Consider the following 22,543-nt stretch of genomic DNA (forward strand, 5'->3'; position numbering starts at 1 on the left):
CTGTACAGTCCTGGGTCTGTAGTGACACAGACTTCCCTCAAATTTGGAAACAATAAGGAATGCAACCCAAAGAAACCATTGTCTAATGCCAGCATGATTCATGATCTGCTATATGCCACAAGAAATACGAATGCAAGCATATGTAGTAAACTTCAACTATACAAGTAACCACATCGGTGAAATGTACAAAGTAGTCTAAATATAAATCAGTCAAGAAACGTTTAGGTAGGCCTATTCAATGGAATCTAGGTATATTGAATACATGATATAGGTACATGTTCCATCCGTCACAAAAACAAAACTGAAAACAAAGAAGCGAATAGGAAATGGAGACTGTCCCGAAAGACAGCCGTCTGCTGACTAAGTGACGTTATTCTAGGAACGATGTCATAACTTAGAAGGCGATAAAAAAATCACAATAAAAAGGGCGATAATCCAGATAAAATAACATTAAAAGCTTAATAAACCATAAGTTTTAGCGACCAATCGGAATTATTTAGTTAGGCCTATGTAATTCCGTAAAATTTATGATATATTAAATTAATATCCCACACAAGAAGTGCAAAACAGGTATGCTGAAGAAATCGTACTATGTAAGTGTATTTATAAAGGCATAACAATAAGGGGGATAACTCAGACAGGGTTAGGTAACTACAGAAAATCAAGATAAAATTTTACTTGGATCATTATCCAATATGTATAGTCGGTTATATACTTATAAGAAATGTAAAACTTGGTATGTTGAAGAAATGGAAGTTTTGAAATTTCTTTTAAAATGTGTAATTGTGTGCCGCCTTTGGCAGTGCATTTAAAGTAAAGAGATTTTATTCGAGAAAGAAATAGTTCTTTATTGTTACATATTGTCAAAAATCGTAATGCCTGTGAATAGAAAACACTATATAGCGTGGTATCTGGTGTGTTACTATAGATTTTACTACTTCAAAACCAAATTTGTCCGTTTTGTCGAAAATACCGGCATTAAATTTATTATTAATTATATTGATGTCCAGGTCAAGAACAGTTGCATTTACAGTGCTGGAATTTTCGTTATTTAATATTAGTTCAGAAGGATATATTTCACTTTTATATTTGTTGAAATTTCCGTTATCATTGATAGGTGCTATGTCATCATGTATCGGAAGGTATTGTTTAGACTTTTAGCTACTTTGTAATCTGTTTTCTTTAATGGTCTTGAAAATCGAATTCATAATGTGCATTTGCCATAATTTGGGCGGGATCAGTTCCCATCGGTAAATCAATGTTTGCTGTATTATCTGATCCCCAACCACTATGCTGTCATATTTAGAAAAATCCTTGAAGTGGTTTGGAAGAAAAAATGTCTATATGTTTGATTTATAAACTTATAAATGTGACGGAAGCATTAATTCACGGTCGACTTATTTTTTTTTGTTTAATCCTTTTCGTCCGTATACAATCCATTCTAGTTAAGAGAACGCTAGATCGAAGACGGTCCTGCACACATGACGTCATATGCGGATTGTGCGTTAGGGTTAGGGTAAGGGGTTGGGCTTGGTCCATGGTTAGGGTTAGCACTAGCCCTGTTTACATCTCGAGACTTTGACGAAATTTGCAGGTCCCAACCCCTTACCCTAACGCACAATCCACATATGACGTCAAATGTGCAGGACCGTCTCCGATCTAGCGTTCTCCAAAATCCATTCGGCAAGCCTCGCCTGTATGACTAAGTCTGTCATTGGAACTACTTTCAAGTTCACGGATTACCGACGGCGTTGCCCATGACGACGCCTTTAAAGAATGTTTTATCATACAAATATATATTTCAAAGTCTGAAGCTATTTTTCTTTCAAGTTTATCCGATTTTCTTCAAACAAAGACAAATTTGCACTGAAAAATCGCTTCGAACAACGCAATTATGATAACTTCTTTTTAAAAACGCAATTGTATAGGCGTAGGTACATATCACTTACCATCATACAGTCGAGGTTAGATGTAGAGTAACGGAATCTGCCGAGGTTTGCCGAGTGCTCCAAAATCGTCACTGTCAGAATTATTGTATGACGTCATGCTACCTATCACGTCATTATATTATCAAGTTTCCTTGGAGTCATTTGGACCAAGTTAAAGTACAAGACGATGAGGGCGTAGATTACAATAATGATGAGGCAACCCAAAAACTACTGAGTTGAAGATTGTGTTAAAAACTAGAACACGACTGTGTAAAAGACGTTTGTGTTAAAAGTACGACACGTTTGTGTGTGTAGAAAACATTCATGTTACACACTGGAACACGACTGTGACAAGAAACATAACAAACAAAATTGGTGGTGAACTTGGAGGAATATGGTTGTTGAACTAAACGAAGATTACTGCTGTGTTTAATTAACAGTGATAGAAAAAAAAATATCTCAGAGTTTCAGTAAAGGTCGGCCTCTCTGCTCGACGGTAAAAGACGATTCTGATCGATAGTACAAAAACATAAAAACGATTGTGCGGCTCGAGAGTAAAAAGAAGATTTGGGTTTTGATAAACGGGGATAGTTTCGTGATTACGATTATCAGCTTGACCTCTCTCATTTTCTAAAAAGATAAAATAAAATAATAATTGTAGTTTTGATTAAACTGATGTACGAATATTTTACGCTGCGTTGTCAAAAACCTTTAAACCTGTTTTAGCTGAAATATTCAAAGCTATAGATAATTGAGCCAGTACAATCATAACAATGTTTATGGTTGTCATCCAAGCGGTGATTCTTTTTTTATCGACAAATCCTTTACTATTTCTTTTTGATAATTCCCATTTCGGTAACAGTTCACCAAGATTACTGACATTCCGGTCTAGTCGCCATGACAACAATTCTACCGTATCAGAACTCCTGTTTAATAATCTACCTTCGGGTCTGCAAGAGGGTTTGGAGATAGTAGCTTTTTGGCTGCAATTCAACGCAGACATAATCCAGTATTTTGATTCGGTCAACATGTGTGAGGAAGATGTTATTAAGAATCCATTTTTGGATATTGGAGAATCTGTAAATCAAGGAGAGCACTCTGGTCTAGAGGAACTGCGAGTTCGTAATGAGGAATCAGAGGTCACCAATATGGTGGAACAGAGTAAAAAGGTCTATGCTAGAGTTCGAGAGTCCAAACTGTTGGATATGTTTGTGAGATCTGTGGTGATATCACTAGGTAAGTCAGTGTCATTTTCTAAGGCAGAGTTGTTCAAACCTCTTAGACCAACATCTCGACTGCTGGACAAAGACATGCTGCATTGAAGAATGGGTAAGGGTTTTTTTTATAATCATCGAGTAGCATTTAGAAAAGGGGCACAGTATAACTTTTTGTTCTGTAAATGCAGGCGCAGATGCAGACAGGGGAAAGGCCAGGATCCGCCCCCACCCCCTCTCTTGCTCATACGGAATGTTGACGACCCGAGGCCCGAAATAATCGGAAATGACATGCTCAGTTTTCCATTATTCCAAATTGACTTTGAAACACTTCAATATGGAGATCTAGAATTTCTGGACCCATATATGCTGGAAATTCTGTATACGCCCCCAAAATAACAATAATTAGTTTCGCAGTCTTCGTGCCTTTAAAGTAAGTGCAGAGGGACTGCTCAACACACAATTACACAAAACAAATCTACGGGCAAGACACAATACATGTATTTAGAAATCACAAACAAACGTACATATCAGATTACCTGAATGGATCTGGCGGTACCATTTAGGTACCATTATTTCAATTTCGCAATTACAATTTTTATTCACCAAATGTATGCCAAACTGTAAAGCTATTTATATTTTTTAACAGTGGTTTATAAGACAATAGAACATGTTAGTTTGAAAGAATCGGTGATTAATAATATAGAATCAGGATCTCAAGAAGAACATAAACCAAGGGGTGAGTATATAATGTGGTATACAGAATATTCTCTATTGTTATCATTGTTTCCCCATGTCACTGGTGTAGGTAGACCTGGTGTAGGTAGACCTGGTGTAGAAAGTATGAGGATCTGGTGTAGGAAGAGCGAGGACCTGGCGAGAAATAGTGTCTAGTCCTTCGGATGGTATGAGATCCAAGAGATGAGTATATAATTTGGTATTCAGACTTCCCCGCATTATAGAGGGGTTGTATGGCCGAATGGTTAGTGCGTGCGCGCTGTATCATAAGGTCTGTCATTGAGTCAACCGGCGTGGTTTCGATTCCCGGGTTGTACTTGACACGGAGTATGGTCCTCCGGTTTGCTCCCACTGCTAAAGACCCCTAGTTTGTGTTGAATGGACGTTAAACCCCACCTCTCGTAAGTGAACCCTTGACAATTGGAATTCGAAAAACTCCATTTCCTGGGTAAAATTTCACTAATAGCACCACTTCATTTCTGACACTAGTACACATCACTCCAGAATATCATAACCCATTAGCAATGTTTGAGGACTATAATATTATATAATAAAAGGAATTGTCGTATAACTATAACGATGTGATCATTGTGGAATGGGGTTTGATGTCCTACTTTTATGCACCGACAGGGCTAATGAATGCTGTCGTACGCCATACAGTGTGCTATGCGGGGAATCTTACCCACACAGTGGCACTACGGCCTGCTCTATTTCGAATTGCAACTGACAAGAGTTCATTTTCGTGCACGTCAATGTGTACAAGGGACCACAGATTTTCGTGCCATCCGTACGACTGTGGGCACTGTTCCTCGTCGAGCGCTCCGCCATGAACCACAGACATGGGTTGTGACCATTATGGTTGATACCAAAATAATGTATCATAATACAGTATATGGAAATAATTTACCTAGGAGGAAGTCAAGTTTGTTTCAGCCAGAATTTATAATTTGTCCTATTTTTGAAATTATACTATTATTCTGTTTTGTCTTTGTTTTGTTTAGTGCCTAGAATAAAACTTGGAAATAATTTACCTAGGAGGAAGTCAAGTATGTTTTCAACCAGAATTTATAATTTATTTGTCCTATTTTTGAAATACTATTATTCTGTTTTGTCTTTGTTTTGTTTAGTGCCTAGAATAAAACTGGGAAATAATTTACCTAGGAGGAAGTCAAGTATGTTGTCAGCCAGAATTTATAATTCATTTGTCCTATTTTTGAAATACTATTATTCTGTTTTGTCTTTGTTTTGTTTAGTACCTAGAATAAAACTACAGCACGGAAGGGACAGGTGTACAATAGAATCTAGGTTAAAATGGGTCTGTTGGTGATATCCACAAATATGTATAAAAGAACAATACTACTATATAAGAAGTAAAAAAATATGGAAACACAACAACACCACGAAAGAAATATTCCTTGAATTCGTGAGCTTTTGTGAGAACCATTGTCTTTATTATCGCTACAAATCATGATTCTTGAAAGCGATCCAATATGATTAAAACACAGATCCTATTTCGTTTCGTTTTTATAGTTCAAAATTTCGTGCTCTGAATGATGTGAGCTATTAGCCAATGAAACGGTCTGTTACTGCGAGCTTTAGGCGTTTTTTGCATGGAACTGTGGGTAATACACTAGTAACATCAATGCTGATTGGTTAATCAAATGTCTGACGTCATAGGGTCAAAAGCTGCTCGTATGACTTCTGACGCGACCTATCGCTACAACCGGTCAGATCTTCATGTAGTGTAGGCCATCGAAAGTATAAAAAACGAAACGAAATATAGATCTGTATTTTAATCAGTTTGAAAGCGATCAGCATTATATATAAAAGCTTTCCAAAATGTCGAATTCCAAACTCCGATGCATTTTTATTCGAGAAAAATGATGGTTCGGGTTAAAATGATGGTTGGGCAAAAGTTTGCCGCCATTCATGTTTGAATATGTAAGATTAATAATATTGTTTTTAAAACAACGATTTACCGTAAAATAATTAACAAAGAAAGAAATGGATATAATTTACTTTGTATAATTAGTTAAATCCATTACGATTCATTTTTTAAAATAAAATATTTGCAGCAGACGTGATTTATAGCACAATGTAGTTATTTACCATTCCAGCAAAATCTGATTTAGTTGACCTGTCGTGGTTGAATGACTCCTGTATAAATCTCAGAACCAAGGAGGGCATCAACAAAACTATAAGTCAAGTTCTGTGACGTCGCCTGTATATGTGCCAAGCCACCAAGACCTAGAGGGTTCGCCCAATGAAACTTGAGGGAGTCTTCAGGAACACTTGTCTTATGAGCCATACTTGTATCGACAATGTTAGCAGATCCAGTAACAATGAAATTCATGGTGGTTTTAGCCGAGGACGTGGTCTGTAGATGCTGTAATAAATAATATTAGAAATGAAATGAGAGAGAGAGAGAGAGAGAGAGATGGGTTTAACGTCCACTCGACACAAACGAGGTTATTTCGGGACTAACAGAAAGTTCAATTTTATTTCAATAATTCGCTTACGCGTAGGGGTCATTAGCAGTGTGGGAGTTGGGGGCGGAGGACCCAGGGAAAGCCCACATTTCTCAGTGACGACCCCCCCCCCCCCATCGAATTAGGTTTTGGTGCTTCCCCATGGGTTTTTATTTATCATGCAAAATAAGCGATCACCACGTCCTTGGGCTAACCGGCTGTACAAGTACTTGACTTTAAAGTAGCTAAGTCTCTAACTCAATATCATCCAAAATCTTCGATATTGAAAACACGATTTATTTGTCGGTTTAAATCAACATTGATGTTGTGATCTTACCGCGAAAAGATGGCCTTCTGATATCCAATATTTATTACAAAATAAACATATTACAATTGGTACACGAATCGTGTACCATAATGCGTTTCAGCGCTATTTGTATTAAGGGACTCGAAAAACGAGGCTAGGCATATTCTACAAGTCATGTCAAGCGGTGACGCTATATTCTTATCTGCAGAGCATGCCCAATAAATACTATCGGCGTAGACTGGAATAACCAGACGAGAGAGATTGAAATTTGATTGAGAATACTGGCGTATTTCGCCGAACCTAACTTATTATAAATTACAGTAAAAACAGAAACGATTGAATGTAAATCAATTTATATACATTCATATTACATTATGGTATGCGTTGCCAACCATTTGTGTCAATTTCTAGCTCCAAATATTAGCGACTTAGGTTCTTTAATTAAAGTAGAGCAGATCTTTATCTTTAATCAGTGTAAGTTCTGCTAGTTTAACGATCTTATGATGAAATATTCAACATGTAAGGTCATTAAACGATGTTATATTGAAATATTCAACACACCCGAGTTAATTAATATTGTGGCTATAAAGCTTGACGAAAAACGTTTCATTATCAAAATAATTTTATATAAGGTTGCTAAAAAAATTAAAAATTATTTACATATTAAATTAAATATTTTTTTGTAGTTATTAGATAAATTAGCCAAGACACGACTGTAAGGGAATAATAATGGAAATTTCTAAACTTAAAGGGGAATTATGGAAGATTAGATAAAGAGCTGGCAGTTCTCACTATAATAGTTAAAACCTAGATGATGTAAAGATACATTATGGGAGATTAGATAAAGAGCTGGCAGTTCTCACTATAATAGTTAAAACCTAGATGATGTAAAGATACATTATGGGAGATTAGATAAAGAGCTGGCAGTTCTCACTATAATAGTTAAAACCTAGATAATGTAATGAGAATATGCCGAAAATTTCATCAAAATAATCCACTCTGAACCGAGATATTAGCGTTTGAATTTTAGGTCTAGCCTCGACCATCATTACTAAAGTCAGTACGATAAAAACCTAATCTCGATTATCCATTTTTGAATTAAATCATCAATGAGCGTTGAACAGAAAATCGGATTCAAATCCAGTGAAAAACCAGCACATAAGATGTCATCGAGGTTGATTATAGCCATGATAAGTTAATTAATGTCCAATTAATACTTTAGATAACATTTCAGGCCTAAAGAAAGACCTGAAATAGACAGATTTAGTTCTTGCATAATCTATGTTTAATAACCCTTTTGTTGCTACCTTTCGTTTCTTTGGTTAGCTGATATTGTCTAATGCCTGTAGGTCGGTTTTTTTTTCAAGCGAGACACTCATTTTAAAGGTTTATAAAATTTTCAAATGAGAGAGAAGGAGATAGGGTGTAACGTCCACTCGACACAAACTACGCCAAAGCGGGACTAACAAGTCATTTCAATAATTCACTTGTGCGTAGTGTCTTAGCAATGGAAGGAATCGGAGGACCGGGTGAAAATCCACGAGAATGGACAGGTGCGACCCTATTCCTATTCGGGTACAAGCCGTGAATCGAAACAACGCCACCTGAATAAATGGCATACCTTATCATTTAAAAGTAAAACCACTCGGCCACCTCAACCCCACCCCCTTAATTTTCAAATAATTACCTGTAAATTATGATCATGTCCACACAGGTAAGCCGTGACATTAAATTTATACAACATAGGTAGTAATCTGTCCACTAAACAATCAGTTGGTCCATGCTCTGCTACAGAATACACGGGAAAATGGCCGGCTACTAATAAATATGTGGCTCTGAAATATACCCATGTATAACATTATATTCAGTTTTATGCATTCCACAGTATAATTCCATTTAAAATACAGATGTGATGTCATCCTTTGATGTTGGCGTACAATTATTTCCAATACTGTACGGGCAACTGCCAATCGTACATTATCTATACTAGATGAAATATTGGACTCGCGTGAAGTATTTCATTGAAAAGCACGTGCGGGATAGTGTATGTATTTTAAATTGTTTAATGGTCTCGAGCTAAAGACATTGCGTAATACATGTATATTGAAACAACACTCGGCTGACGCCTCGTGAAGTATCAATATATATCTCGCTCTCGACCATAATATACCATACATATAGCACGACGTTTCGACAAGTGTTCTCTTAACATTTTCAAGTACTATGATGAGAGGGGGTTGGATGGCTGAATGGTTAGCGTGCGCGCGCTGTTTCATAAAGTCTGTCATTGAGTCGACTGGCGTGGTTTCGAATCCCCGGTTGTACGTGGCAAGGAGTAGGGTCGCCTGTCCAACCTCGTGGGTTTTCTCCGGGTCCTCCGGTTTCCTCCCACTGCTCAAGACCCCTACGCGCAAGCGAATTATGTAAATAAAATTAAACCATATGTTAGTCCCGAAATGACCTAGTTTGTGTCGAGTGGACGTTAAACCCCATTTCTCTCTCTCTCTCTCTCTCTCTCTCTCTCTCACAATGATGAGAGAATACTTGTCGAAACGTCGTGCTATATCTGTATAAACCAGTATATTTCCAGACAAATTCCAATCCCGGATCCCACTTATCTTTCGGAGACGCGGTGGCTCATTGAGTATTACGCTCGGCTTGCTCACTAAACAGGAGAGGCCGAAATGGGGTTAACGTCCACTCGACACAAACTAGGCTATTTTGGCACTAACATACTGTTCAATTTTATTTCAATAATTCGCTTGCGCGTAGGGTTCTTTAGCTGTGGGAGGAAACAGGAGGACCCGGAGAAAACCCACGAGGTTGTCACGTACATCTGGGGAATCGAAACCGCGCCAGGCGGCCATCCACAGGAGGTCTCAGGTTTGCTTCTGGTGTTGGCCGAGAAAATTGCTCTGGATTGTACAGCGCGATGCCCCTTTTCAGTGGTGCAAGGCGGGGGGGGGGCTGACAAGAACAGTGTCTAGTCGTTTGGATTGTACGAAAAACCGAGGTATAGTAAAAGAACCCTTGACAGTTGGAATTCAAAAACAGATTAGACGGGAATACCCCATTCAGAGTCCTATGAGGCCCTACGGCCTACATTTATTTCGAATTCCAACTGTTACGGTTAATTTATACGCGCATCACTGACTAAGGAAACCCAAAGTACCGGGACATCTTGAGTGTAAAGTCCACTAAAGACAGAAGTATATAAAGTTAAACATGCATTACATCATATAAGACCCCATCTTCCATAGAAGGCTTAATCTCGCCTTAACTACGTACATCTTATCAAGCCCTTCACGTAATACCCCGCATATTTTGGCACTATTTTTGATTGGGTATAAGCCCAGCTTGTGATCCTATCAGAATCCTTCGTTGAAAATATCGTTACGATTATCAAGTCTCGCGCTTATAGCTAAAATGTCTACATGTGACAATCAAGTTGCAAAGTTCAAGGTTCGATCAATGTCAAGGTTGCTGGAAATCATACCTGATCAACAAAGAGTTTCTATGGAGGACGCCATATTTGTTTACAGTGTGTTATGTGCGAGGACCACTGATTGGATAATGCTAATTGATCACGTGTAAACACAACGAGCGCAAAATTTCAGGTATTTCCCAGTTCTGCAGCAACGGTTAGATGTTGTAAAACTCGCGATCGTTGCTTCAGGAACATGATAAGACCCAAATCTGCCCATTACAGGTCTTTTTTAAGGTTTTAAATGTTTTATAAATTATTAATTAGACATTAATAAACTGATCAAGACCATAATCAACTCTCGATGACATCGGATGGCTGCGATATTTATTGAATTTGAATACGTTTTGTGATAGATAATTTAACGTAGAAATGGATAATCGAGACTTTGTTCATTATCGTACCAACAGTAGTCATGACGATCTAGGCTAGCCTAAAATTGGTTCATTGTGAGTCACTTTGACTGAAATTTTCTGCATATTCTGTTTTCGTTATTTATTTTTAAACTATTATACCGAGAGGTGTAATTTATCTAAACCTGACATCATGCATCTTTAACCAAATGCTCCACAAATCGACCAGTTAAATCATTGTACGTGCTATCTTTTATTTGATGTTTATTATAGATATAGATTTTATTTCAAATAGAATCTATAAAACAGTACACATGGTTCATCGTGCTAGTTAAATAATCTAGATCACCCCGCCCTTTCATCATGTCACGTAACACTCTTAGACCTGAGCGCCGTCTTCGACACTTGTTCAAGCCTTGTTAGAAACTGTTACTGGGGTAGGTAGTGCTCCATTTCAGTGGATCAAATCGTACCTTCATATTATAGCAGATCACAGACAATTCAGTTTCCAAAATCATTAACTATTGCCACGATTCTATGGCATTTTCCCGTAAGGAAGCTGCACAATCTTCTTGTGGACATTCGTGAAGCTAAACGATGATAAATCTGAATTTCTGGCCATATCATCTAAAGCGGAAAAACGTAATTTAATAAAAGCCGATGCAATCCGGATTGGAAACTGTGAAATTCTCTCAAAATCTAAAGTCAAAACACTTGGATACCTGCTGTACCGCATATAAACAACATTGTAAGCCGTGTGCATTTCCAATTGAGGTCTGTCTCTAAACTTAGGCACCACCCGAACCTGAGTGCTCGCAAAACGGTTATCAATGCCTTGGTCATTTCGCACTTAGACTATGTCAATTAACTTTTATCTGGAGCACCAGAAGCAGTCCTTGATAGACTTCAAATCCCTTACAACAACGCCGGATTTCGATGCCACGGGCATCATTCATGAAAACTTATATTAAAATATTTTAAGAATGCAGCGATTTCATTGACTGAGGGTTAGTGAAAAGACTAAATTCTTAACATATTTCCAATTGTGGTCTGTCTCTAAACTTAGGAACTACCCGAACCCGAGTGCTCGCAAAACGATTATTAACGCCTTGGTCAATTCGAACTTAGACTATGTCAATTCACTTCTGGATCACCAGAAGCAGTCTTTGATAGACTTCAAATCGCTCTCAACAACGCCCAAGTTCGATGTCACGGGCATTATTCATGAAAACTTGTATTAACATATTTAAGAATACAGCGATTTCATTCACTGAGGGTTAATCTTGGCCAATGAAAAGACTAAATTCTTAAAATAGTTTAGTTTAATATTTTTTGAATAAGACCCCTGGCCACAAAGCCCCAATTCTCCAAAATGAAAAAAAAATCATTAAAATATATGCAGCCCTACTTGCTCTTGTTGAGGCTATCTTCTATCCACTGCCACTGGGCTTCGGCTTTTAGGATATCATCGGGTCCCTGTGGTTGTAGATGGGGTTTCTCATAAATTGTATTACCACATAGTGTAACTGTATCAATCATGATAATATCTACTGTATTACTTGTAGCAGGTATGGTGAACGATTGGGTGTAGTATAATTCCGGAAAATTCCTAAAAATAAACAATTGTTATTAACCTTTTATTTAAGAGCTCCTAAAATTCATTCCATCTGTGAATTCGAGAAAATTCCAAAAAAATAAACAATTGTTATGAACATTTTATTTACAGAGAGTTCCTAAAATACATTCCATCCTTGAACCTTTACGATTAGGTGAATTTTATAATTCGGGAAAATTCCTAAAATAAACAATTGTTATGAACGTCTTTTTACAGAGAGTTACAAACATATATCTCATCTTTGAACCTTTACGATTAGGTGAATTATAATTCGAGACAATTCCTCAAGAAAATAACAAATTTCTAACACCTTTATACAGAGAGTCCCAAAAACATATCTTATCTTTGAACCTTTATGGCTAACTTCTTTTTGTAAATAATTACTTCAAATAAACCTTATATGCCGTGCACGTAACGGAAACATTGACCCCTCATCGAAACGTTACCAGAAATAATCACCATAGTAACCGGTGTTCCATATAATCGTGCCATGTGATAGAATAACTATTATTTTCTGTCTGAAATAATATGTATATGGTAATTCAAGAGTCAGAATCGAATTCTTCTGTCCAGGGTTCACCACCAGAATCATTAAGTAGTGCAAACATCGTTCGGCCGTTCCTTCGTATGGTTGGTTTTACCTCCGTTTCCACCTTGGGTGGTATACAAGACATGTCAAATTCGTTCTCTAGATAAAGACTTACAGTGAGCTTGGTTAGACAGTTATTGTTGGGAACGGTCCGATATACAGTTTGTACGCTCCAGATTGCAGGGGTACTTCACCACTGAAGATGCATGGAGTGGTCATCTATGATTCGTTTGTATATGTTGATGGTTTTCAGATACATTTTATACGTAAGTTGTGTGTTAATGTACATAAGCTATTGGGGTTGAGCAATTATTAGATTTCTGGCGGGGGCACCCCATCACTGACAATGTCTTTGGGGGTTGGACAATTAATACGCCCGGCGGGGGTACCAAGGCACGGCAGAAGGCTGGCGGTGGTCATTCTTGATACTTGTGAATCTGCTGAACATTATACAAGTTTCGAGTAGTTAGTAAATGAGCTAGTCTACTTTAGCATTTGGGGGTGGGGCAGTTAGGGACGTCTGGCGGGGCTACCTCCCCAAAGAAAATGTCTGGTGATAGTAATTCTTGATATCCTCAAAATTATGCAACAACTTTCATGCGGTTAGTAAATGAGCTAATCCAGCTTAGCTTCTGAGGGAGAGACAATTAGGGGCGTCTTAACAATTATAAATTCCAAACATGGGAATTTACTCAAATCTGACGATAATGATTTTGTTGGTGGTTTAATAGCGGAAAAGCATTTGGAATGCACAAATATATTCTCGGCATGCCGAAAACTGTGAAGACACGTGAGAAAAAATGGATTTTTAGAAGTCGGGTGGGTACCAAACCAAGAAAGCCTGTAACTATGTTTGCCCAACGCCGATTTTGGTGGATTTCTTCCCCTGAAGTAGTACTCCAATAGACCTTTCCTAAAAAGGCAGTATCATTTGTTTCGGAATATTTTCCACAGCCCACGTGAATCTGAGGTTCTCATAGAGATAAATAAATATTTGGGAACAAGATGTGTCTGTATTAATCAAAACAACATGTACAAAAATCAATGGCGATTATTATTTTAAAAGAAAAATTGAATGAACGATTTCATAGAAGACACGTCTTTAAATGATATCTAAAATAGACATTATCCTATTATCATCGGGAAGTATGTTTTCGTTTGTATGTCAAATGTCTGGCAGTTCTATACATAGAACAAGCTAAAACAAATAGTAGGGAAATAATTCAGTTGGAACATAGTGACCCCCACCAGGACACTTACCACCAACATACATGTTCGGGCAGGTTTTGGTGAATATTCATGCGTTTGCGGCGGAAGGATAAGAGAATAGTTAAGAGAATGGTTAGGTTAAATAAAGGGCGGAATGATGCATTTTTCATTTTCTGTCTCTACTTCCAGTTCGTGTATCTCAAGTATCCCATGATGCACGAGAATTGACATTTAAGGGACTATCCTTATTTTAACAGAGTCTCAAAAATAAAAGTCTGAGTGTGTATGAAATTTAAACGCCAAAATATAGAGGAATGATGTATTGGCCGTATCTCAAAATTTCAGCTCAAAATATTGAGTCGTTTGGACGTGACCGTCAAAACTGCTTATCCGGACACATAACCCTTTTAAGATTTCGAGTCAGTTTTTTCGTTGGGAGACCTGATAATCGATTCCCGTTCATTGAGAGGTCTATACAGTGAATGACCCAAATGCTGCACTTGATAATGAAAGGTAAATTTCACCTACACATTATTTTTATACAAAAAATGTCTGGTTTTATCTAGACACCGCATAATACAGCTTGGGACACCGGTCTCCATTTCCAGAGGAAGACTGACGGGTTTCAGTTATTTGAAAACTTATCACAAATATTGAGTTAGTTGCTCGGTGTTTGGTAGAGGATTTTAAGGGATTTTAAAACAAAATTAAACAGTTTTATTCTCCAAAAAATTATCGGCATTAGCCCTTTAAAGTTAATTGGGAAATTATTAGTGAGCTGTGACCATTCAGACAAATATAGGTCATTGACGTATCCGGTCGTTTACAATTATCGCGTTCGATTACTTGCTCCTGGCTTACTCGACCAGGATCCTTGAGTACACTTCGACATGCGCAGTGGGAAAGGGTAATCGAACGGTGCGGCGCTTTCTTTAGGTATCAAAATGGAAGATAAACGCCGCCAAACAATTATGCTCGGTGTCCAGACGAGCAGACAATAATCCACCAACAAACTTTAATTAAAACTGACTTTTTCATTGACATCTTATTGGAACTATTAAATCCGGAGAACCGAAATAAAGCCCCAAGGACAGAATATTATGCAGACCATACAGTCCGGCTCTACAATCCTTAGAAGACTTTAAATTACACTTTCGTTTAACCAATGTAACGTTTGATAAATTTGTTAACGAGCTCCATGGCTTACCAGAATTGCAGTTAGGAAGGCAAGGTTATGGCCGCACGCCAGTTACAATCTCGAAGCAAGCAGTGGCGTTTCTGTTGCTACCCGAGATCCATTTCGCTCTCTATCCGATAGATTTGGAATATATAAACCAACAACGCACGACTGTACACGCCGCAGAGTTTCTAATGAAAACGACTATTCAATGGCTATTACCCCACAAACGTCAAGAAATCTATAATAACTGTTTTGCTCAATATTGTAAATTTCCCGGAACAATTGGAGCTATCGGTGATCATCGAATTCGATTTACTCATGTTCACACCGGCTGGTCTGGGTGTATACACATGACGCTTATAGGGTTTTACAAAGATATTAGAAGACTTTCGTAATTTTCTGTGAAACAAATTGGTAGCCAATATGTTGTATCTTGGTGTTATAATTGTTAGATAACATATCTATTTTCTGCAAATGAAACGTTTCCTACAACTAAAAAAAAGAATATATCTTTCATAATATTTTCGGAAACTTACCATCTTTTTGAACGATTTGTATAAGCTATCTCAGCAGATACGTTACCATAGTGATCATGATTTCCGGCCAGAAGATACCAGGGTACTTGTAATGCCGGATTTTTGTAGATATTTTCAAATGTTTCCTTAGTAAAAAATATAAATATTGAAAAAAAAAATACTACATTAACACTTGACACAAACTATGCCATTTTATTTCAATAATTTGATTACGCGTAGGGATCTTTAGCAGTGGGGGGAAACCGAAGGACAGACGAACCTGCTCCTTGTCACGTACAAACTTGGATTCGATTGAACAACTTCACTTGACTCTATGTCTCGAACCACCCCCATCCCCTAATCCCCATCCTCTAGTCGATGCATAATAATAACAATGACCATTTACTGACTTTCGCCCACGCTTATATTTACACGGACAATAAACCGACCACTAACAATACCAAAGCGGAAAAAACAACAACCGACAGATTAGGCAGTGGTGTCTCAGTTTCAATTAGAAACCGATTTCACTTGGTTCCATGTGTCGCACCAGTAACACATCAATAATATTTGGTTACTGGTTTTCTTATGGACACAGCCTAGAATTGATTTAATATGTTGCCCCATCCCTTTTATTCAAATGTCTTAACAACCTAGCTGTTTATTATTAGTATAAATCTTTGATTGTATAGTCGTTCGGACGGGACGATAAACAGGGTTCCTGTGTACACATTGGCGTGCACGTAAAGTAACCCTTGCAATTGGAATTCGTTATAAAAGTAGGCCGTAGTGTTTTTGTCAAGATAAAATTCCCCTCAAAGCACACTGTATGGCGTATGCCTCTCTTCGTTAGCCCAGTTGGCGCAGAATAATAGGACGTTAAACCCCATTTCATTTCATTTTGATTGCATTGAAATGAAATAAAATGGTGTTTATCGTTCTTCTCTTCTTCACGACTGGGCAAATAAATAGGAGGCAGACCACCATTAATTTTCCATATCTCGCTACCCACAAATTGTAGTGCCGGCTATTTTTAGATATATTTTTCTCCCTCCTTTCCTGCCATTTTGCATACTTATCTGTATTGACTTTTTGGTGTAGAATTGATGAAGAGGCATTGAATTTCTATTTTCTGCCTGGTTTGGTGTCAGATTGATATTTTTTAAGGCGGAAGACTACTAGGAGTTAAGAGGCTTTGTTTTGTTTTTGCACTAACACGGACATGATATTCTGACCCCAGTCTGCTATGAATTTCAGTGAATTGAAATTTTGGTGGTCAACCTCATACAAATTTAGTACTCTGATGATCCCATGATGTCATACTTGCTGTGATGTAAAGCGAAGTTCTCAACGAAATTTAGGAAATGGGCTACAGCATGTAGAACACCACTGATTTAACACTGGAGTCAATGGAGAAATTAATAGTGGTCTGCCTCCAACACGGGCTTATTAGGAAAATTTCCCGGACAGAAGCGCTATGGTCTACCATTATAACGAATTCCAATTGCTAAGGGTTCTTTTATGTGCAAGCAACGGCTAGACACTGATCCTTGCCAGGTCCTCAGTCCTGCACCACCGACAAGGGGAAACCACATCTCAAAAACCGGAAGTCAAACCGGGACCGCCTCGTTAGTGAACTATAGTCTTGCGCACTGAGCTACCGCGTTTATTTAGTTTTAAAAATAAGGTACTGAACCAAACAGAGTACCAAGTGGAACCGCCACACGGTATCGTAACGTAATGGAAATCGTGAACAAGATAATGGTGGATGTCCATTAGCGACATCTCAAACGATAACTCGAACAATGGACGATAAATAGTCCTTTGGGTGCGGGACTTATACGGTATATTATACTAGACGGATCTTATGAATGGAGAATAAAACATACCACGTGGAAATGAAATGGGGTTTAACTTCCTACTGTTCTTCTCCGAACTGGGCTAATGAAGACGGGCATATAGTGTGCTATGAGGGAAATTTTGCCCGGACAGCGGCACTACAACCTACTCTTATATCGAATTCCAACGGCCAATGGATCTTTAACGTGCACGCCAAGGTGTACACGGGACCTCGTTTTTTTGTACCATCCGAACAACTAGACAGCTGTCCTTTTCGGGCCCTTCGTCTTGCATCACTGACAAGGGAGAACCACGCCGGAAAGTCTGGATGAACTTTCTCGGCCAATGCAGGGACCGAACACCCGACCTCCAGGCTAGCGAGCCAGCGTCTTACCCACTTAGGCACTATGATCCCCATACCACGTGGAGGAGAAGGAGATAATTAATATGATGGTGAAGGGTCTTCTACTTGAGAATAAGACTCTAATTTACTTATTAAATTTCACTCTCTTGTTTATTTATGAAACCATCTGAACATTTCTGGATTAAATGAAATGAAATGGGGTTTAACGTCCTACTGTTCTGCTCCTACTGGGCTAATGAATACGGTCATATGCAATACAGTGCTATGAGAGAAATTTTGCCCGGACAGTGGCAAGAGATCGTTTACATCCACGCCAATGTGTACACGATACATTATGGGAGATTAGATAAAGAGCTGGCAGTTATCACTATAATATTTAAAAACTAGACAATGTAAATGGAATTTGCGGAAAATTTCAATCAAATTGATCCACTCTGAACCGAGAATTTAGCAATTTCGAGTCCCTTATTACAATTAGCGCTGAAATGCATTATGGTACACGATTCGTGTACCAATTGTAAAATGTTTGTTTTGTCTTAAATATTGGATATCAGAAATCCATCTTTTCCCGGTAAGATCACAACATCAATGTTGATTTAAACCGACAAATAAATCGTGTTTTCAATGTCGAAGATTTTGGATGATATTGAGTTAGAGACTTAGCTACTTTAAATTAAAATGCGTCGTACGCTTACATATACAGGGTCAATTATAAAAGTTTTGTACTAGCACTGCACCGACCTTTTAACATTTAATAAAATGTGTATAATTATTTATGAAATTTGTATATGATTAAAAGTAAAACAATAATGAAGCAATCGATCTTTTCAAATATAAAAATCGCACCTATTAAAAGCAATATAGTACTATTAAAACCTTAGTACATACGTCCAGTAAATAAGTAGGCTTTTAACAAACATAAATACTTAATACATTCCTGGGGAAAGTGTTTTAGTTCAAATCGATTCCAAGTCTCGATCACTTCCATTATTGTCTTTGGTTCGAATTTGTACCAGTACAGAATGACGTCAATAATTGCGTATAAGGCAACTGTCTGGTTGTTCGCGTATTCGGTAAATGCGACACTTTGATGGATAAAAGAAAGTTAGTTGTTGTTTATGGGCTGGTGCGATCGAACCTAATTGATTCCGTTCATTTTGTTGAGAGTTTTTTCCGGAGAGGTTTCCCCTTGTCAGCGGTGCAGAATGTAGGGCCTGACAAGAACAACTGTCTGGTCGTTCGAATGGGACGAAAAACCGAGTGCCAATGTATACATTGGCGTGCACGTGAAAGATCTCTTGGCAGTTGGAATTCGATATAGGAGTAGGCCATAGTGCCGACGCTCGGGAAAAATTTCCCTCATAGCACACTGTATGGCGCATGCCCCTCTCCATGAGCCCAGTAGAACGTTAAACCCCCAATTCATTTTATTTCATTTGTTGAGAGTTCGGATACTTCAACGTACAATCACCCCAGTACGCTGATGAACACGTTTGACGTTAATCTGACAAAATCATCTAGGATACGTCCTACAGTTATGGACCAGAATGTCCAGTTTCGAATCGGGAATAAGTCAAAGAATAAAAGAATAAATGCTTTATATGAAATTAATGGGACTTGGAGATATATCGACAAGATGTATTGTAGGCCTCTCTTTTCAAAAATGATTTTTATAATTTTAAAATATGGATTTCTATAAAGATTGATATTGCCTATTCGATTATGAAAATAAACCATTTGCTACAGCAACGACTTGCAATATCACCCGAGATTCGCCTGATATCCGTAATACAAATGGTGGTCATCAACGGCATAATTTTGACTAGATCTGGACGGTAAATTTCACCGCCGCTTAAAAAAAATACAGTCATTGCCGCATCCTGATAAGGTGGGAACTTAAAAACGGAATGAACTTAAAACGATCTGCCTATATATTGGCTTCTGCTTTTAATTGCGTTTTCAAACATGTCTCGAAACGGATTTAAAACCCAGTGTAGCTTATGATTTTAATGAAATAACAATCCTGTTAACTCGTTGGCGTTTTGTTCTAGTTAATATGAGCTACGAGTGGTTGATTCGACCTATAGCTATGAACCGGAAGTGATAGTCCATGGCCACCATGTCTTTATTACTACCCGGTCTGACTTGCCCCTATGCACCAAATTTCAGCCTCGGGGCAGCCCTAGTGTAGCCGCAAACTCTGAACAAACAGACGGACAGGTAGACAATCACACGACAGACACAGATATTAGTATAGATTCTCTGTGAACAGTTAAAAAAACGTTGACAGTTTGAATTCGATGACAAAAACACAATGTCCTCCAGAGCACACGCTTCATGGCGTATGTTTTCACTAGCCCGGTTGGTGCAGAAAAGTAGGACTTTGAACCCCATTTCATTTGCTTGGAATCTCCTATATTGTCGTCACGAAACCTAACAGAATAAAAAAACCAAAAATAGATATTATGTGAGGTGAACACGTCTATACCTTTAATCTAGGATCATCAACATTTTTTACTCCCATTGTGTAGAAATTATCCCCTAGGGCTAGAATAAACTCTGGTTCCAGCTGATTAGCGAGAATACCCATCTCCCGCGCCGTAGCCACCTGTATAGGGGTAGTGTAAGGGAATTTAGGCGCACCACCCATATCTCCAATAGCAAAGAAATTCAACAACCCAGCAGCTAAAGTTGGCACTGAAAATATAATTTATGTCTTTTAGCAAGAAAATAAGAAAATATCACAGAGTTTATGTCTATGATTTCGTAGCCCGATAACAATTTAAAAAAGTTTTATATACACAACCCCAATTTATAATGAAGTTTATAAATAATGGAGTTTACTAGGAGACGCTGTGGGTCAGCAAGTAAGACGCTGACTTGTTACCAGGAGGGGATCGATTCCGGTATTGGCCAAGAATGTTCCTGGGGATTCCCCCACCGTTTCAGGGATGCAGGGTGGATGCCTTGACAGGAAATAACGTCTAGTTCAAGATGAGGTAGGGTAAACCGCATCATCGGTATCCCCTGGCTTCATCCACGAGAGGTACACGTATTCAAAGTATCTGCCCTTGACGATTTCTATTTTTTTTTGACCAACCGAAACAATTCGTGAAATATAAAGGAGGTTGGCGAAGGAAAGTAACTCTCATCTTGTTGCAACAAAGAAGCCGCCATATTGTTGTGAACGTAAGCAATGGGTCTAAGGCTGGTTTGTAAACTATTTTTTGATTTGTTCGTAAACTCAAGCTACGGTCAAGGACAGATAATTTGAATAGATGAATACCCTATGGTTGAACCAAGGGTATTACAGAGTAGAACGGAATGAGACCACTGAGGGAAGCCGAGGATGGGTAAACCGAGGTCCAATGTACATGTTGGCGTAATATAATAAAAGCCCTGAATAAGAGTAGGTCGTAGCACACTGTGTGGTCTGTGTCTGTCTACATTAGCTAACTCCAAGCTTGTACAATCTCATGAAGTACATAAGTAAGTGTTTTATAAAACTATTTAAATAACCCTCAAGTATATAAGACGGAGAATGTTATAAAAAATAATTAGTAGGACGGCGAACTCCATCATTTCAGTTCAGTTGATTGAAGTATATAAATAAATGTTTTTATATATGGAAATTATAGCCTAAAAGGATAAAGGATAAAAAGAGTACCTGTTAGACAGCATAATGCCAGGAGAGCTCGGATATAGGCCATATTGAATTCTTGTTGAGCCACTATGTCATAACACGAGGTATATTAAAGTAAAGATATATACCACCGTGTGATTATATACTATTACACCTGGTATATAGATATGATAAATATATATATCTAGGACAGGTTATCTATTGATATCACTATAGATCAGGTGGGGTCTATAGTTTTAAGGTCATGTCCATGTGTGATATGTTATATTATCCGTAAGTGACTCAATCTGATTAAAACACAAATCCTATTTCGTTTCGTCTTTTTTTATAGTTCTAAATTTCGTTTTACTTGTCTTTACTACAATAAAATCTGGAGGAGTTGTTATATTACCGGGGTTTAGGTTGAAGTGAGGGATTAGCCAATGAAACGGTCTGTTACGGCGAGTTCTTGGTGTGCGAGGCACAGAACTGTGGGTAAACCACTAGAAACGTCAACGCTGATTGATTAATCAATGTCTGACGTCATAGGGTCAAGAGCCGCTCGTACAACCTTCCAGTACAACCGGTTAGATCTCCATGTAGTGTAGGGCATCGAAAGTGTAAAAAACGAAACGAAATATAGATCTGTATTTTAATCAGATTGTAACTGACTCGAATTACATGGTTTCGATTTCAAATTTATACGTGACAAGGAGTAGGGTCGTCGGTCCAACCTCGTAGGGTTTCTCCGCGTCCTCCAATTTCCCCCTTCTGCTAAAGATCCCAAGGTTCAAGATAATTATTGAAATAAAATTGAACCATATATCAGTTGCTAAGTGATCTAGTTTGTATCGAGTGGATGTTAAAACCCATGTCCGTCCTACTGTCCGTCAAGTACATACATAATAAGATCACCACTGTGTATATGCAAAATGAAATGAAATGAAATGGAGTTTAACGTCCTACTGTTCTGCTCCTAAACTGGGCTAATGAAGACGAAATTTTGCCCGGGCAGCGGCGCTACGGCCTACTCTTATATCGAATTCCAAATGCCAAGGGATCTTTTACGTGCACGCCAATATATACACGGGTCCTCGGTTTTTCGTCCCATCCGAACG

The 22,543-nt window shown here is 38.1% G+C and overlaps 1 protein-coding gene and 1 long non-coding RNA gene across 2 annotated transcripts; one reads left to right on the forward strand and one right to left on the reverse strand.

The window, feature by feature from the left end:
- The first annotated feature begins 3,074 nt into the window (after positions 1 to 3,074).
- LOC126818555 (uncharacterized) lies at positions 3,075 to 5,375 on the forward strand. The gene is made up of 3 exons (XR_007679279.2): positions 3,075 to 3,164; positions 3,792 to 3,881; positions 5,134 to 5,375. It is a non-coding gene; the product is annotated as an uncharacterized LOC126818555 (long non-coding RNA).
- A 582-nt stretch (positions 5,376 to 5,957) lies between these two features.
- Positions 5,958 to 21,566, reverse strand: LOC126818540 (tartrate-resistant acid phosphatase type 5). Its single transcript, XM_050546005.2, has 6 exons — positions 21,471 to 21,566; positions 20,292 to 20,500; positions 15,622 to 15,746; positions 11,901 to 12,101; positions 8,343 to 8,490; positions 5,958 to 6,266 (listed from the first exon to the last, which is right to left on the reverse strand). The coding sequence occupies exons 1-6, from the start codon at positions 21,511 to 21,513 to the stop codon at positions 6,009 to 6,011; spliced, it is 984 nt and encodes a 327-aa protein (XP_050401962.2). The 5' UTR covers positions 21,514 to 21,566; the 3' UTR covers positions 5,958 to 6,008.
- Between the last annotated feature and the right edge of the window lie 977 nt (positions 21,567 to 22,543).

The sequence above is a fragment of the Patella vulgata genome, chromosome 4 (assembly GCF_932274485.2).
Source record: "Patella vulgata chromosome 4, xgPatVulg1.2, whole genome shotgun sequence".
Lineage (NCBI taxonomy): Eukaryota > Metazoa > Mollusca > Gastropoda > Patellidae > Patella > Patella vulgata.